The sequence below is a fragment of the Labrus mixtus genome, chromosome 5, assembly GCF_963584025.1.
Source record: "Labrus mixtus chromosome 5, fLabMix1.1, whole genome shotgun sequence".
NCBI lineage: Eukaryota > Metazoa > Chordata > Actinopteri > Labriformes > Labridae > Labrus > Labrus mixtus.
In genome coordinates this window covers 27,775,366-27,792,865 of record NC_083616.1, presented here as the reverse complement: position 1 = coordinate 27,792,865, position 17,500 = coordinate 27,775,366, and the positions used below count along the sequence as shown (strand labels likewise).

General features: G+C 43.7%; 1 protein-coding gene across 5 annotated transcripts in view; it reads right to left on the bottom strand.

The window, feature by feature from the left end:
* The window catches only part of LOC132974853 (dematin-like), a 34,329-nt gene that overhangs the window by 14,801 nt on the left and 2,028 nt on the right, over nt 1–17,500 (bottom strand). For 4 of the 5 annotated variants that reach the window (XR_009673145.1, XM_061039148.1, XM_061039150.1 and 1 more), the window contains exons 2-6: nt 5,224–5,277; nt 2,791–2,850; nt 1,820–1,854; nt 1,024–1,107; nt 758–886 (exon numbers count right to left, since the gene is read on the bottom strand). Coding sequence is in view for 4 of the 5 variants with exons in the window: in XM_061039148.1 (XP_060895131.1) it covers nt 758–886; nt 1,024–1,107; nt 1,820–1,831 (225 nt within the window). In the remaining variant the exon portion in view is untranslated. The remainder of the gene's footprint in view (nt 1–757; nt 887–1,023; nt 1,108–1,819; nt 1,855–2,790; nt 2,851–5,223; nt 5,278–17,500) is intronic. The other variant, XM_061039149.1, reaches the window with a different exon arrangement.

The following is a 17,500-nucleotide window of genomic DNA, read 5'->3' as shown; positions in this document are numbered from 1 at the left end:
ACGCAAACCTGAGACATAACTCGGGTTAGACGACTTTCTGCAGCCGGTGAAGCTTCTAAACATGAGACAACAACGACACAGATAACAATACAGGCTAACGTTACGTCTCAGTTCTGAATAAACCTGCAGGGATGAACACTCTGCTTCTCGCTCGCTCACTCTCTCTCTTCTTAGCTTCATCCATCACCGTCTTCTTCCTCACAGCCTCAGACGAGCTAACTGGCTGCTTTGTAGCTGAAGGCTGCTGTGTGATGTAGTGACGTAAAGACGTACACACTTCTCTTGAGATGACCTCGGCCTGCTGTCACAGTTACATACTGCACTAAACGGGCGACCGCGCTGTGGACATGAGAGAGGCGCCATTCTCCCTGTTCGACCTTTAAAACGACTATTTGAAGGCAGAAAAGTTCCATATAAATGAGTTGCTTCAATTGGACCAATATCTTGTTTGTTGTAGTTGTTAGAGTTATTAACTTCTGAGGACTTTAAAAGCACCTCACAAGCTTATAATAATCTTTTACTACTATCTAAAACTACGGCCTTTTTATTTGTGTTCTTTTTGTGTTTGGGACTATTTAACGCGGCGGATGAATCCATATTAGTTAAAATAGATGATAGTGTGTTCAGGGTGATAAAGGAAATGTCACTAATGCAGGTGTGTGTTTCACTGATGAGCAAAATATAAAAAGTGTGAACCTGTAGAAAAATTGTGATAATCAGGAGAGTCACAGTGTTAAAGAAAGTTGCTTTAAATCACCTCCAGAGGGCTGTAGCTGTAGTGCGGCTGGTAGATCATCAGGTCTGGTCTCTCTATGTCCAGGATGGCTTTGTCTCTCGGTAACGCTGCCAAGTCCTTGTAGCCGATAACCCCGTCCTCCACTCGAGCCTGGAGGGAGGGAGGGGGGAGGGAGGGAGGAGGAAAGGGGGGGACAGACAGGCAGAGATTACAGATTACTGCCTCAAGATTAATCTGAAGGATAATATATCTTCATCTGTGAGTGCGACTGTGCGTGTGTGGCTCACCACGATGGCAGCGGCGGGGGATCCCGGGATGCTGGTCGCTCTCAGCGACAACACGCTCCCAGGAGATGTCTGAGCCAGCTGCTGCTAACACACACACACACACACAAATACACACAGAGAGATCAGAGGTCAAAAACAAACTGGTATTCAGCCAAATGGACCGAGGCTTTAGATACTGAAGGAATCAATTAAGATCATTTAGGATTCTGCTCGGTGAAATGAACACTCAGAGGTTTACGCTTATATCAATGTTTAATCAGAAAGAGCCAGAGTGATGTATGCAGAGGACGACGGATACGGAACGAGCTAGAGCATTAGTTTTCAAGAAGAACTTAAAAGCTGTTATCAACATGTGTTTAACTGATGCTACTGCTTGTACTGTCGTGTGTTTGCTTGTTGCCCCTGCTTGTTTTGGATTGCTCTGTGGGGTCAGGCGTGGACCGACCCTCATGCCTGAAGGATCCCGGTCTACCTTTTTTTTTTTTTGGAGCCAAAATCAACTAAGGCTAGAAGCTTTCAAAACATCCTAACTTCTCTTGATGTTTTAGTCTTTAGAGTGTCTCTAAGACAATCAACTTCCCTGTCACATCCATTTATAACAGGTGACCTGATCGTCCTCATCCCAGGATTAATGTCTGATTTTCTGCCCTCAGTTTTGACTTTAAGGTGCTGAAAATAGATCTTAGACATGTTACTCCTCCTCCCAGAGTCAACAGAACCCAGAAGAAACACATCAATACTTCAAACAGTGCCGTCTGATTGTTCTTATTATTGCAGGGGAGGAAACTGTGTTTACCTTGGGCATCATCCTGCCTGCTGATTGGTCAGTTCCTGAGAGAGAGACGGATATAACACGGGGTTACATTACAGGTATATTGAGCATACAGTTATTTTATTAACACACACTGCAAGAAAAACTCGTTATAAGCCACAAGTCGGGACATTAAGGCCTGGATCGCCCTGACAAATACACCTGCTTAGATTTAGGGTTTTTGCAGCGTAAAGAGAAGTGCATGTGTGTGGATTTACAAGTCGATCTTTGTTCCACACCTTACAGTCACAAGCTTCGGTTTGCCAGATATGAGAGCAGTTATCAGGTCAACAGGTGTTGCAGCGATGGAAGCGGGCAAGAGAAGTGGTTCAGATAGAAGTGATTGTACCCGACCTAAAAAGCCTCTGCATGTTTCTAATAAGCTCCACGAGCAGAAACGTGCTCAAACTAGGATCAATATTGGAGATGCTTTTGAAAAATGGAGAGAGGTTAGAACGCAGAAAGGTTTACAGACTCATGCAGAGCTGGATAAACACTGAAGCTTCAGTGTCCACCACATGGTGACCTGAGTGAGCATCGACTCTAGAGAGGAGGGACAGCTCTCTGTAATGTTTTGAATTTGGACTGCAGGAGCCATTTTAAACGCTACGAGCTATGAGTTACATGTCGCTCCTTTAACCAGAATTTTAACAAAAAAACATTCCCCCCAAAAAATGATTTTAGCTTTTGCTTTATTTACATCCTCGACTGTTTCTGTCCTCCTCTGCTGGGTCGCCAGTTCTGTATTGTCTGATGTTAACAGTGAAAACAAAGAGATTATTCCAGAGTCCACAGCTTTGTCCAACACACACACATACACACACTAACACACACACATTAACACACAAGTCTGGGTAACATGCGGTCAGTGACGGGAAAAGCCCTGCAAACTGAAGTACAGTGTGTTAGCGTGTGTGTGTGTGTGTGTGTGTGTGTGTGTGTCCATGTGTTCATACCTCAGGGAGAATAAGGGATCATGTCTGTTTGTTTTCAGGGCTCTGCAGCTCGATCAGAACCTGAAACACACACAGATTATTAATTAGTTTGTTTGTTATTTTGTACTTTTAATGAAACAAAAAGAAGATTTATGTTCATAGTCAGAATTTGAATTTACAGTCAAGCTCCTGCACACTGTCTAACTTACTCAAACCCAAACTGGCAACGCATTGGTGCTGAAACGTTGCCAGTTAGTTCATTGACAGTTAGTCAGAGTGCTTTACTTTCCCATGACATTGACATTGATATGTAAAGAAAAAATACTACAGCCTTTGGGGAAAAGAAGACCTAATAGTTGGTTTTGCACACGTCCAGCTTCTGACCGGGCAAATAGCCAATCACAGTTTAGGATTTTTGGGGTGGCACCTGGGATGGCCAATCAGATTTCATGCGACCCCAGGACACGCCCCTGCTCAGAGTCAGAGTCACAAGGTAATAAAAACAGCAATAACACTAAAACTCTGATTAAATTTCAGACCTCTTGAGAAAAGCACGACACACATTTCTGATCATATTTCTGTCTGCAGGTTTTCCAGATTTCAGTCAGACCGTCTCTGACCCTGCATCCCCCCCTCTCTCCTGTATCGATCTCGTCTGGTGTCTGATGTCACTGAATAATTAAAACGTCATTATATGGTTGACTGTTTGACCCTGACTGAGAGCTGTGGTCACTTTCTCCTGCAGCAAACAACCAGCGGGGTGTTTTTAAAATTATGATGTTTCTGCTTTTATTTCATTAAAGTGACTGAATTAAACTCTGAATACGTCTTCTAACTAAATCTGTTCAGGCTATGAAGGAGCAACATCTCAGGTTTATTTGAATGCATGTTCTGATAATTTTGCAGGAAACAAAGAAAATAGCAGTCCAGGTTGCATTTAACTAAAACGTTCAGTATCCGCATCGCTCCATCCTGGGACTCATTCAAAAGACTTCTCAAACACCATCTGTTCTCCATCCTCCATCACACTGCCTCTCCATCGTTCTCCCGTCATTTGTCTACCTGTCTCAGTTTTGTTTTGTTCTTTGTTTGGTCCCTCCTCCATGTGAGGCGTCCCTTAAAAGGCGATATATAAGTTATTAGTTATTGTTAAAAGTTTGCTGGGACATGTGAGATGCTTGTATCTTTCTTTAAATCTGCTGGATTGTCTGTATTTATTTTAAAATGATGAAGCTTCATGTCTTAGGACAGAACATGATCGAGAGGTGTAAGAGATGTGTATCTGTCTCTAGAGAGAGATGAATTACAATCCGATGCCTCCTGCTGATCAATCATCTGATCGATAAGACTGAAGGAGTCAGGTTTCAGGGATCCTCTTTGCAGCAGTTCCTCCACGGTGTGAGGCTACAGCGCCGAGACAGAAAGTTACTAAGAATGTTTAATCTTGTGTTCTTCAATTTTGAGCTGCCATTATTTCACTTTTACATTTTCATCTCTGCTTTTTGCAGATGATGTCGTTCTGTTGGCTTCCTCAGGCTGTGACCTCCAGGAGGCACCGGGCCGGTTTGCAGCTGAGTGCAACGCGGTCGGGATGTTGGTCAGCACCTTGAAGTTGGAGGCCATGGTTCTCTGGCAGAAAGCGGTGAGTTGCTCCCTCCAGGTGGACAGTGAGTCCCTGTGTCAAGAAGTATCTTGTGTTCTTGTTCACGAGTGAGCATAAAATGGACGGATAGATTGGTGTAGCATCGGCAGTATTGTGGGCGCTGTGCCGGACCTTTGTGGTGAGGAGGGAGCTGAGCCGAAAGGCATATCTCTTTACTGGTCGATCTAAGTTTCAATCTTCCCCTACGATCTTGAGATTTAGGCAGTGACCAAAAGAACGAGATCGCGGACACAAGCAGCCAAAATGAGTTTCCTAAGCAGGTTGTCTGGGCTCAGCTTTAGAGAGAGGGTGAGGAGCTCAGACATCAGGAGCGAGGTTAGAATAGAGCTGCTGCTCTTCAGCATTGAAAGGAGCCAGATGAGTTCTTCTGGGAAAATACCACGGCCCGGGGTAGACCCAGAGCTCACTGGAGGGATTATATCTCCCTTCAGGCCGAGGCCTCATGAGGAGGTAGAAAACGTCTGTGGAGAGAGAGACGTCTGCTCAGCCTGCTGCCACCACGACCAGGACAAATAGACTTAAATAGATGAGATGGATTCAAACTTTATGCCTCTTTGGACTCCTGTTCATGGACGCAAGACGATGTGCTGATACATTTCACTACAGAGGAAATAGTGGCATGGACGTCTGTGCTCTGAATGGAGGCTTAACTTTGGTGTAGATCAGTCTGTGGGGAACACGCTCATTCGCGTGTGACTTTGTAAAGTCCAGATTTAGGTCGGGGTAACTCAGGAAGGTGTCACATTTAAATCATGCTCGAGGAGCGAAAACACTGGAGAAGGTGAACTTACATCTTTACACTGGATTTCCCCGTTCACGTGCAGATTCCTCCGGTTAACGATGAGCTGAGAGAGAAGACAAAAAGAGATTTCAGAAACAAAAAGCCTCACCTGCAGAATAAATCCCACAATCAAACAGTGATGCTGTTTTAGAGACAGTCGATGTTTGGATGGAGTGCTGTACACACACACACACACACACACACACACACACACACACACACACACACACACACACACACACACACACACACACACAGAGGCCTTTTTTTCTCTTCCTGGGTCTCAATCTATTTTCAGATTCACATTTTATGTCCAGGAAATCGACGCTGTTGCTAAGCGACGATGCTGGCAGGAGTTTGATCTGGAGATGAAATCTGCTCCATCTCACAGAGGAAAAAAAAACATTTTGGCCGACTGCATCTTTCATATTCTGCATTCCCTGAATGACAGGACACCAGATGAGTTAACTGGATTAACACGACCAAACACTGAAATCATGCAGGGAAAAAAAGTTTTTGTGTGACATTATCTCATGAAGCAACATCAAACTGAAATCTTCAGTTCGAGCCAAGTGTGTCCTGCCAACAATATTTCTCAAGAGGGTTATTCCTCCACACGAGGGGAGCGATATACAGAAATGTGTTCTTCACTTTAGAGCCACAAAATAACAGGATACACAATTATTATTAATCACATGGCTAGAATGAATCATGGCTAGGACATAAGTTCCTAATTATTTTCATCATAGTTTAATTGTGCCAAGGAACAACATTTTATAGATACTAAGTTTAGAAGATATACTTTACTAGATTTACTTTATTGATCCCGCAAAACGTTGAACGTGCTACACACATCCACAAACAGGATCCTGTGGACTAATGGAGAGAAGTCAGAGTGAGGGGGCGGCCTACAGCGAGCGCCCCTGAGCTGGTGGGAGTGGTCGGTGCCTTGCTCAAGGGCACCTCCGCAGTGCTCAGGAAGTGATCTGGCACCTCTCCAACTACTACACCAGTTCCCAACTTCTCATAGTTGACCGTAAAGCTACCACAAAAAAGGACTTTAAGAGAGAACAGAGTGCACTTTAAATCGGACACCTAAGGTTACCCTGAGGAACACCACACTTAAGGACGGCCAAAAACCAGTGCTAGATCCTCGTCAAAACGACACACCTGTAAGTGGACACTGAAGGTCACCTTGATCCCATGAAAGGACTCAAAGGTGGATCAAATAAACATCTCCCAAAAGATAAATCAATCTCAGACAACATTGCAAATCATCGTCTGATAGACAAAATCTGCCTCTAGTAATTCAAGTGAAGTCAGCGGTTAGCTTTAACGACTTCCAGGCATGATTTCCTTCTTCTGTGCGGCGTTTACGTCTTTACCATAAACTCAGTCAACGCTCCGGCTTACGTCACTGAGCTGCTGAAGCCGTATAACACCAGCAGGTCCCTGAGGTCCTCTGACCAGGGTCTGCACTCTGCAGGTTGTTCCTCGCACAAGACTGAAAACAACAAACAAACAAAAGGAGAATTGGGAAATGTCTTCCCTCGGAGCTGAGAGCCGTGAACTCTGTGGACACTCATCTTTTTAGACTTGCCTTTGTTTGATCCGTCTGTATTTGATTTTGTGCGACTGTCTGCTCAATCCTTTATTGTGAAGCATTTTGTGACGTCTGTTCTTGAAAGGTGCTTCATAAATCAACTTTACTTACTAACTCTCTGTCCATAAGATCTCGGAGGAACGCCCTTCATCTGTTTCTGTCTCAGTTCAAAAGTAGAATATAAATCACACAGCGGCCATGATGCCAACGCTGGGATTGTCACGTTTGAAGCTGCTGCTCGGACAAACTAATGAGCCGACAATCAGGATCAATCGAGCTAACTGAGCTAAGAAACTGAACCACGTTACCTTCACTAAAAGACCAAAATGTGTTTGGAGAATATTTTCTGACACCTTGAACTTTAGTCGTAGTTTCAAATCAGGAGAGCTTGATATAAATCGGTGCCCATTTGTTAAACTGATAAAGATGGAGGTTCAACTGGTTATACACAGAAACTTGATATTTGACCCCGAGTGGTTTGACGTTGACTAAATGAAAGTAGACTCTCCTGGGGGTCCTCAAAGAGTTCTTTCTGCTCTTATTCAAACGTTCGTATCACTCACACATGTGACTGATGTCTTTTAATAAATATAATTCTGTTGATTTGATGTCAGACAGATTGCTGAAACGTTGTTTGTTGGGCTTCTCGTTCAGCCGATCTGCGAGTCTGCTGGGACAGGAGATAACTCAGAGGAATGCTGGGAGATATCTGAGAGGTTGCTAGGTTACCCCACCCAGCCGGCCAATCAGCTGGCAGGAATGTGGGAGAGACAAAGAGAGAGATGTTGCACTAAAATAGACCTCCCAGCGTCAGACCACCCAACACACACACACACACACACACACACCGCAGGGGGTCAGAGTCTCAGGTAGACTCCGCCCACCTGCCACGCCTGCAGAGAATAAATCAAACTTTCCCCTGCCCCACACACGTGTCTCTTTTTTTTTTTTTTTTTGGAGTGTGAATCCTTTCCTCCACAGTTCCCTGTGATCTCCTACATTTCCCAGAGTGCCTTGCAGCAGCAGCAGCAGCAGCAACTCAGAGTGAAAGTGCTTCTGCTGGTTGCTTGGAGCTGCTGGTTGTGTGTGGGAGGTGAGAGCGTGAGTCTCACTCCTGCCTGATAACAAAAACTGTGTTCAGTCCGTTTTCTACGGAGGGAATAAAGAAAGAAAGAAAATGGAGGAAGGAATGAAGAAGAGGTGCAGGATGTGTGTGAAGAGCTTTTTTTTTACACTTTTACAAAGTCAGAGCCAAAACAAATCTTTTTTCAGTTTAAAGACATTTTTTAAAACTTCCATAAGCAAGACTAAATATTGATGACTGACATGAAGAGTTTCTGGATCAAATAATCTTCATGTTGTACTTTACAACCTACATGTGGCCTGGGTGATAAAACGATAACAAGATTTCATTTTTCTCAATATAATGATAACAATTGCTCGTTATATTGCTTGAGGGGTGGGGGTTGGCAGAAGCTCAGTCTGTAGGGACTTGGGTTGGGAATCAGACGGTTGCAGGTCCAAGTCCCATTGTGGACCAAATCTGGAAGCTGGTCTGAGAGGTGCCTGTTCAACTCCACCATGAGGCCTCTGCACAGGAGACACCCCCCAACCGCTAGTCTATCAGACTCCCCTTTACCACGATAAAAAAAAGTGTAAATGTAATATTTGATTGTGAGCAGATCCATAAGGAATTTTTTTTTCCTTAATTGGATAGGACAGCTGAAGAGAGACAGAAAACGTTGGGAGGAGAGCGGGGGGATGACATGCAGCAAAGGACGGAGGTCGGATTACAATCCACGGCCGCTGTGATGAAGACTATCCTCCGTACGTGGGGCGCATCACATAACAGCGAGGCTTTCGGCGCCCCAAGATCACTTTATGTTTGAAGTGTTGCTTTTCTGTGTCGAGCATACATCTCTACATTTTCATGAGCGCGTGAAAAAAGAAAAAGAGTTTCAAGTTTTCATGACATTTTCCAGCTAAGCAGGTCCAACAGTTTCTTTAGCTTCGAGACGTTTCTCGACTCGAATGAAACTTTTACTCCTTCACTTCTTCAGAGGCTTAAAAACCACGACACCTGAAGATTTATTTATTTTACCAAACAGGAAGGATTAAAGTAACCTTTTTGTTAATACACAGAGTTATTTTCCCTGACAGCAGCAGAGTGACTGGTGGTCGTCTCCTGTGGGCGTCTTGTTTTCTTCTTCTTCTCTTTGTGTTCAAGACGTAAATTATCAGGTTAATATCTCTGAGGAGGTCGTTAGTATCGGTCACTGCATCGACACACAGAAGACGACACACTGAGGTCCTGAGAACGTGCAGACCTTACACTCAGATTTATAACTGACACACACGCGCACACACACACACACACACACACACGCACACACACGCACACACACACACACGCACACACACGCACACACACACACGCACACGCACACACACGCACACACACACGCACACAGAATCAACAAGTAATCTGAGAGAGCAGATTACTTGCTCTCTGCTGTGAATTCTTGTTTTTGTTCATTGTTACGTGCTTTTTAACGTTTAACTTCTCCTGTGGTGCATTCAAGGACTCTTTGATATCTGAATGTCTATGAAACTCTTTAATCTTTATTTACAGATTCTGGATTCAAATTTTTTTTTTTAAATCTGTTGGTGCAGGACCAGATTTTTTATCTCTTATTGTTCATAATCGGAGGGAAACTGTCCATATAATGATCATCTTTATGCAGAGCAAAAGAGGTGAAACGTAATCTGTCGTGATGTCATGCCTCCACCATCAGACTGTGTCGTCCCCACAACCACCGCCGTCCTCATTCATGCACGGCCTGCTCCGACCTCCACCTCAGAGGAGAGGAAGAGGAAGTGTGGACAACAGGAACGTGAGGAACACAGAGGAGAAATCCTTCCTGCATATTTATCCCATATGCTCTTTTGTAAAGCGTCTCCAGATAAAACAGTGCAGTGACGCTGTGACTCAAAGCATGAAGGTTCCTGATTCAAAACTCCAGCCAGACAGTTTCCTTTCTGTATGGAGTTTGTGTGTTCTTCATGAGCATGCATGTGTTCTCCAGCTCCCTCTCACAGTCCAAACACCTGTTTCTTTAATTAATTTGTGACTCTTAGGCCACTTTCATATGAAAACAATCCACTGAAAATTGTATCGTTTTTCAATTGTGTTTTTTTTTTTTTAAATGACACATTCAGACAACAACATTTTGATAACAACCACAGCGTACAACGATCCGCCGAAACAGCCGTAAAACATTTCAGTGTGACTTTGTAATATTGACGTATTCTACCGTCTACAGAGCGATGACGTGTAAATAACGGATGTGGCTCGCGCACAAATGTTTGTGTGGACGGACGATAATCTGCAAAGCGAGGCCATTTCAAGATAATTTCGCCTCATGGACTCATGACAGTCGACATTTCAATGAACAGAACTCGTTAGTCCGCCATTGTTGTTGTAGTCCACCAAATCGTTCATGGCTACTGACTGGAAGTGCAAAGTGCAAAATGTCTCACCTGCATATTGTCAGTTTACACCCTTTTCAGTAGTTCCATCAAAATATACATAACGATATAAAGGCAACTATTCTCATGATGGCGTTTATAGTGGATTATGTTGCTTCGTCTGCCACTTTCACCTCGTTTTTTTTCACGTCACGTCTTACCTCAGGAGACCCCCCCCCCCCCCCCTCCTGTCTGACAGGGATAGTCTCCTCCTGTGAGGTGCATGTGTGAACAACCAGGTCAGGAGGGGCAGTTCTTCTGAAATGTTCTAGAAATTCTCAGGAGTGTATTTGTGAAAGCAGCTTCTGAGCGTCACTGAGGCTGAGCACCCGACAACAAATGTTTCAGGTCGGTCCTTTAACTTCAGGAACACAAAGAAAATGTTGGAGAAGCTAAAACTCCACAGCAAGCTAATCCAACATCCCCGCATTGTTTCCTTGTCTTCCCGTTTTTCTGCTGTTAAAAATGTGATAACACTTTCTCTCTGTTTCCCACCCGGAGGCTCAGATCTGCAGAAACTCTCCGGCCCTGAATTCTTCATGCTGTTTTTGTCTCATCAGAGGTTTTGCTGAGTCGTGACGCAGTAAAATGTGAACCGTGTTGATGCCTGAAGCTGTAAGTGGGTCAGAGACTAAAAAACTGCTGAGTCACAGATTCACAGTCACAGCTCTGACTCTCAAACTCAACCTCTGTTTCAAACTCTAAATGTTGTCATCTGCTACAGATTCTCCCCCCAACACCGCGTTAGATCCTCTGATTACACGCTGCATGTTAACATGTTTAAATAAACGTGATGCTAGCATAAAGCTCCGTGTGAGTCAGCAAAACCATATGCTAACTAAGTCGTCAAAGTTTGAAGATAGCAGCTGCTTCCTGTTTTTCCCTTTTCAAGTTCAACCTTTCTATCTGAACTGTTTATGTTTCGTTTAACTAAACTTTTTGTTGAGGTTGAACTTTAATACTCGTAGTGAAATGACCATTAACCTGACGGAGCCATGCTGACTCCGCCCTCCTGTGTGAGGTCAAGATATCCCAGAGAAATAAGGACTTTTTTCAAGGCCGCCCGTCATCTTGACTTTCATTCTCACTTTGACTCAGTTTTCTGGAAATCACGAGACAGAAATTTATCTGTGTGTGTGTGTGTGTGTGTGTGTGTTAGGGTTTTATCTCCCCTCACAGATATGTGACCACACCCGTGTGTCATCGCGATGGTGACGGCTGTTCTCATTGGAGGACGATGACGACATCACAGCGTCATGATTTCAAGATGTTTGAGGTTCTGATTGACAGGAGGATGTCTCCTTACACGCTCCCTTATTTCCTTTTCTTATACTTAATAACTTTCTTTCCTACATCCTTATTTTCATTTCCTTGATAACCATTTTCTGCCTCCTTAACCTACGCATCTCTAGCCACACGTCCTCATTTCCTTTCCTACTTCCTCCTCTTCCTTCCTTCCTTTCTCTCCTTTGTCCTTCATTCTCTTCATACAGCTTTCTTACCTATTTTAAATATCTCCTCCTTTCCTACCTCCCTTACTTCCATTCCTAGTCCCCCAAAATTACTCCAGCTTCCTTCTTTCCTTCCCTACATCCTTAGCCATTAGTAGTTTCCTTATCTAGCTTCTACCTCCTCCTGTTTTCCCCTCATTTTCCACACTTTGTTTCCTTTTCTAAAATCCTTTTCTCTCCACCTCGTCTTTACTTCTCCGCCCCCTTACTGCTTTTCTCTTTCTGGTTATCATATATCTGTCTTACCTTCTTTCATCATTTTATTTATCTTATTTTCTTTACACATGTCTGCATATACTATATCTATACTTCATATGTTTCCTACCTCCTTCTTTTCTACCTACACCCTTATTTATGTCCCTACTCACCTCCACCTTCAGTTTGTTCTCATTCAGCTCCCTCCTTCGGTTTGCTGTTTTAAAAACAAATACTCTTTTACTTCCACGACTCACTTTTCTGTAAACTTCTTACAACTGCTTTTAACTTCTTCTTCTTCTGTGGTTGCAATCATTTTGATTCCTATTCAAAGTGTTCACTGGCAGAAGAAGTACCTTTACCCACCCAGGGAACTGTGCAAATACAGTAGGGCTGAAACAAGAAAATATATCGCTTATATCAGATCAGTTTATGTTGCATTAAAATATCGTTACACCCGTCTTCCACAGAGCTACCAGTGGATCTATTCTAGTTTATATTTATGTCATTTTTCATGTCCGTGTTGACATTGTGCAGCCCATTGTTAATGAAACACATTTTGTGTTTGTGTATTTGACGTAGAACTGACTTTGATTTTATTATGTCTTTGTATAAAAAAATATAGATAAATATATCCAGTATCGCCGTTCAGCTAAGCAAGATATGAGTTCAGTTTTACAGATTGTTTTTCTTTATATAATATTGTTCTCTTCTGTTTTTGTAACTTACAAATACAAGTACAAGCTTGTGTTGTCAGTGTGTAGCTCCTTTTCCCTTCGACTTCTTCTTCATCCCTTTCCATCCTGCGTTATTTCTCTATCTCTGTTTCTTCTTTCCCACCTCCTCCTTTTCTTACCTCCCTCTGTTTAAAACATCCCACATTACTTATCTCCGTCTTCCCTTTCCTACATTATGCTCTTCCATAACTCATCCTTTCCTTTTTAAATCCTCCCTTCCTTTCATGTTCACTCAGATTTCTTTCCTTCTTTTTTCTTTTACACGCTCTCTTACTTTTCATGAGCTCTTTTCCCTTGACCCCAATCTCCTTAATGTCTTTCCAGTTGCTTCCTTTCCCATCTCAACTCCATCCTCCCTCACCTCCTTCCTTATCTCCTTCATATCCTCCTCTCACCTGCTGTTCCACTATTTCCCATCAGCCATTGCAGCCGTTGTTAAATATTCAGCCTTTTTTCCCTCATGCAATTTCTAGAAAGTATCAGACAGGCTGCCCCTGAAATCTTCCTGCGTTACTTGTTCACACATGCACCTCTCAGCGGGAGGGGGGTCTCAGGAGGCAGGACTTGACCTTAGAAGGACAACGAAGCAACAGCATCTGGCAATATGATGAGCTGGCTGGGCAGCCACCGTCAGTGGACACAGGCTCTGAAGCAGCATTTCCTGCTGCGTCTACAGACCAGCTCATCGTGACTTCATGCGTATATTTTTAGAAGGGGGCTGGAAGGGAAAAGTTCAACCAAAGTCCAGGTGAAAAATATGTCTGTCACGTCGACTCACACTGGAAACCTGGGGACGTTTTCAGGAGTCTTGTGCATACATGTTTGAAACCTCACTAAAGCTTTCTCTCTTTGTTTATTTATTTCTATGGAGAACAATGTTGAACCAGAATCAAATCCTTAACACTTAATCGTTACATTTATTATTGCAGTCCACATTCAAAACATTGTAGAGAGCTGTCCCCGCCCCCCCCTCTAGAGTCGATGCTCACTCAGGTCACCATGTGGTGGACACTGAAGCTTCAGTGTTTATCCAGCTCTGTATCGGTCTGTAAACCTTTCTGTGTTCTAACCTCTCTCCATTTTTCAAAAGCATCTCCAATATTGATCCTAGTTTGAGCACGTTTCTGCTCGTGGAGCTTATTAGAAACATGCAGAGGCTTTTTAGGTCGGGTACAATCACTTCTATCTGAACCACTTCTCTTGCCCGCTTCCATCTCTGCAACACCTGTTGACCTGATAACTGCTCTCATATCTGACAAACCGAGGGGCGTCCAAAACGGCCGTGTGGGGGGGTCGCCTTAAAACCGCCTATGGTCCAAACAAATCCAGAGCATTCAGGACCAGAATCTAAAGTTAGAAGGAGGACATACTGGCTGCTGCGTTGTTGTCAGAGAAGCCAGCACTTCAACATAGCATGTTTCCTTAATGTCTGATCAGATAGTAAGATCACTTTATCATCTCACTCTCTACACATCTTACATGTTGCTCCTTTAAAGCTAAGGGGAAGAAACTTTGCCATGGTTCACTGTGTTCACTGGTGTCCTCTGCTCATTTTGATTTGTGTTAAAATAATCTTACCAATAAAGCTGATTCTGATTTCATTCTCACATGATCCAGTGTTTCTAGTTTTAATGAAACCCAATCCTTGAGTCCAGCTGTGTGTCGGGCACAAACTTTGTGTGATGGGCTAAATTGTCTGTCATATTATTTGGGATGTGCTTTTCAGCAGCTCAGTGTGGTTAAAATGACCAAACAGAGCTGCCTGTCTAAGCGTTTGTGCATTAGACGGGTCCTGCTCTGATATTAGCGAACAGACGAAGGTGTTGTTCTGAATAAAGCTCGTCCATCTGTCGTATCAGCAAACACACTCAACTTAAAATTCCTGCAGAGAAGAATCAACCGACAGCCTGCACGCCTGCAGCCAAAACAGCACTGAACAACAGTTTAACCCCCTCCTCCTCCACCCCCCAACAACACAGACCACCAGCTCCACCGCTGGCTGTGCCCATGGCCTCATTCCTGCAGCCTCAACTGCCTCTCCCCCCCCCCCCCTCCCCCCGTCATCGGCCCCCTGCTGCTCTCAGAGATAAGAGCCGAGGCCTCCGTCTGCCGCAGAAACACACCGAGTCCAACTCACAGCAGTTATTAAAGGAGCATTTACACAAGTTCATCACAACAAGAGATTCAAACCAGCCAGACTAAAGACTGCAGATTGTCATTAAGAGAATAGGGGGCATTGAGGGGGTGAGGGGTCGGGTGGGGGGTAAGTAAGGAAACTAGGGAGGAGAGCGAGAAGGACAGAAAGCAAAAACAGAAAAACTAAGGAGAGGGAAAAGGAAATACAGGGTGGAAAGATGTAGGAGTAAAGGAGACAAAAAACAAAGGAAAGACAGAAGTAAAGCTGGATGAAAACTAGGTAGCGTTCAAGGACAAAGGAGGAGGAGGTAGGAAAGGAAATAAGGGGCTATAAAGATATCAAGGAAGTAAAAATGGTAAGAAGCAGAGAGGGGAGTATGGAAAGATGGAAGGAGGTAGGAAGGCAAAAAGGAGGAAAGCAGGAGATGTGGAGAGATGGTGATCGAAGGAAAGGATACAAGGGAGTATATAAAAACAAAGGAGGTAGGGAAGGAAAGAAGGGAGGAAATAAGTAGTTGTGTAATTAGTTTGTGATATTTGCAATCGTACCGTTAAAGGAATTGACTAAATATTTCAAGAAGGGGTCCCCACCAGAGGTCGATGGCTCTACAGGGGGTCGGCTCGTAGGCTTTGACCTTTAACCCCAACTTAGTCTCTCTTCTCAAGTTTTAAGAAGGACTGTAAATAATGGAAACAAAAGGAAAAGGAAGCGAGGTCTGGAGTCCTTTATCACTGACCGCCGGCTACACCAGAAGACCCTGAAAAGTTGCCCGTCGCTCCGAGAGGTGGTCAAGCTGAATGACTCAGAGCATCATCCAGCTGATGTACACCCTGCTGTTCTACTCCTGCTTTCTATTTGTGCAGCAGTGGAGTCTCAGAGGAGTAAAGTTTCTATTGTATAACATGAGTGAAGATGACTCATGTGTCCAGAAATAGAGAGAGAGTGCCCACGCAGCGCGGAGACGTTCAGGGAAACGTTCAAGTACACAATGCACCCGACGAGAATCAAAAACAAACTGTGAACCTTTAAATGTCACAATCAGAGAGAATAAGACCCCCAAAAGTCTGAGTCACGGTGAGGTTGTGTTGTTTCTGCTTTTAATGGCACATTAACCTACAGCCATAGAGCTTTAAACGTGTCTACACCTGTTCAGTCTGAGATAAAGAAAGTGATCCGGTGAAAACAGACTCAACTTGAACTAATGAAAGGAGAAATACAGTACATACCGTAAAACTTCAAATAAAAGCTCATCCCAATTTAAGGCCGGTTCCCTTTCTTCTTCTTCAGGGCGCAGGTACAGAAGGCCCAGGATGAGGACCAAAAGAGCTGCTTAATAAGCTCTGATTATAGAGTAGCACGTGGCACTCTGCACTTTATTTACCTAGCTCATTTAATCATGTGATGCTTTAATGTCTTTTTATGTCCTGTATATGTTTGTTTGTCTTTTTTAAGCTCTCAGTGCAAGGCTGGTTCCCCTTGGGGCAATAAAGGTGTCATTCATTCTTTAGCCTGGCGTTCTCAAACATTTTGATAAATTAAGGTCTCAATTAGAGGCCCTGATGGATTTACTGTGGAAATAGTTTGTGGATCCAAAATAAGGAGAAAAATGCAGCACGGCAGGGCGCCGGATAGCGTAGCGATTATGCTGTATGCCACATAGAGGCTGTAGTCCACGTCACAGCGGTTGTGTGTCTCTTTAACCAGCTGCCAGATGAACTTCAACATCCGTCCAAGACAGACAGGATAATACTCACATGTGTAAATGGTCATTTATTTTCTGGTCTTCTGACTACTCAAAGCTCTTTTACACCGTAGGTCACACCTACACGTTCGCACACTGATGGCAGAGGCTGCTGTGTAAAGAGACCATTCATACACATTCATACGCCGCAGATGAAGCAGTGGGAGCAACTTAGGGTTAAGTGTCTCGCCCAAGGACACATCGGATATGATGCTGCAGGATCTTCCAATTGAGAGACGACCGACTCTACCACTGAGCCACAGGCAGGTTTGTATACGCTGTCTGACAAAGCCAGATCAATTTAGTGATTTATTTCATTTGATTATTGATATCTTCATTTTGTACACAGTTTAATAGTTTTGTTTGAAAATAATTAAGAGGCCCGTCTTGTATTGATGCCTGTCTCAAATAAAGGAGGGTCGTCTCACAGACTGAAGTAAAGATGAGCCCGGATATTAAGTTCCTCCGTACTCAGTAAATGTGTTTGCTTAAAAGTGCAAAGAATTATTTGGAAGAGAAAAAAATAACTCAGTGTGAAGTGAATTGAATGCAGCAAAGTCTGTCCAACACACACACACACACACACACACACACACACACACACACACACACACACACACACACACACACTGCAGGCTCTTTCTAGCTCCCACAGGACTGTAAACCCATTATTCACAGCTACAGAAGGCTCAATAGGACGGAGAGTCATCAGTTAGTGAGCCTGTTTCACTTCACATTACCCACAAAATCTGACTTCTTAGTAACAACCAGAAATCCTACCACATCGTTTATTTTACTCTAAATGGTCCCGTTATTAACAAAACGAGCATCATGA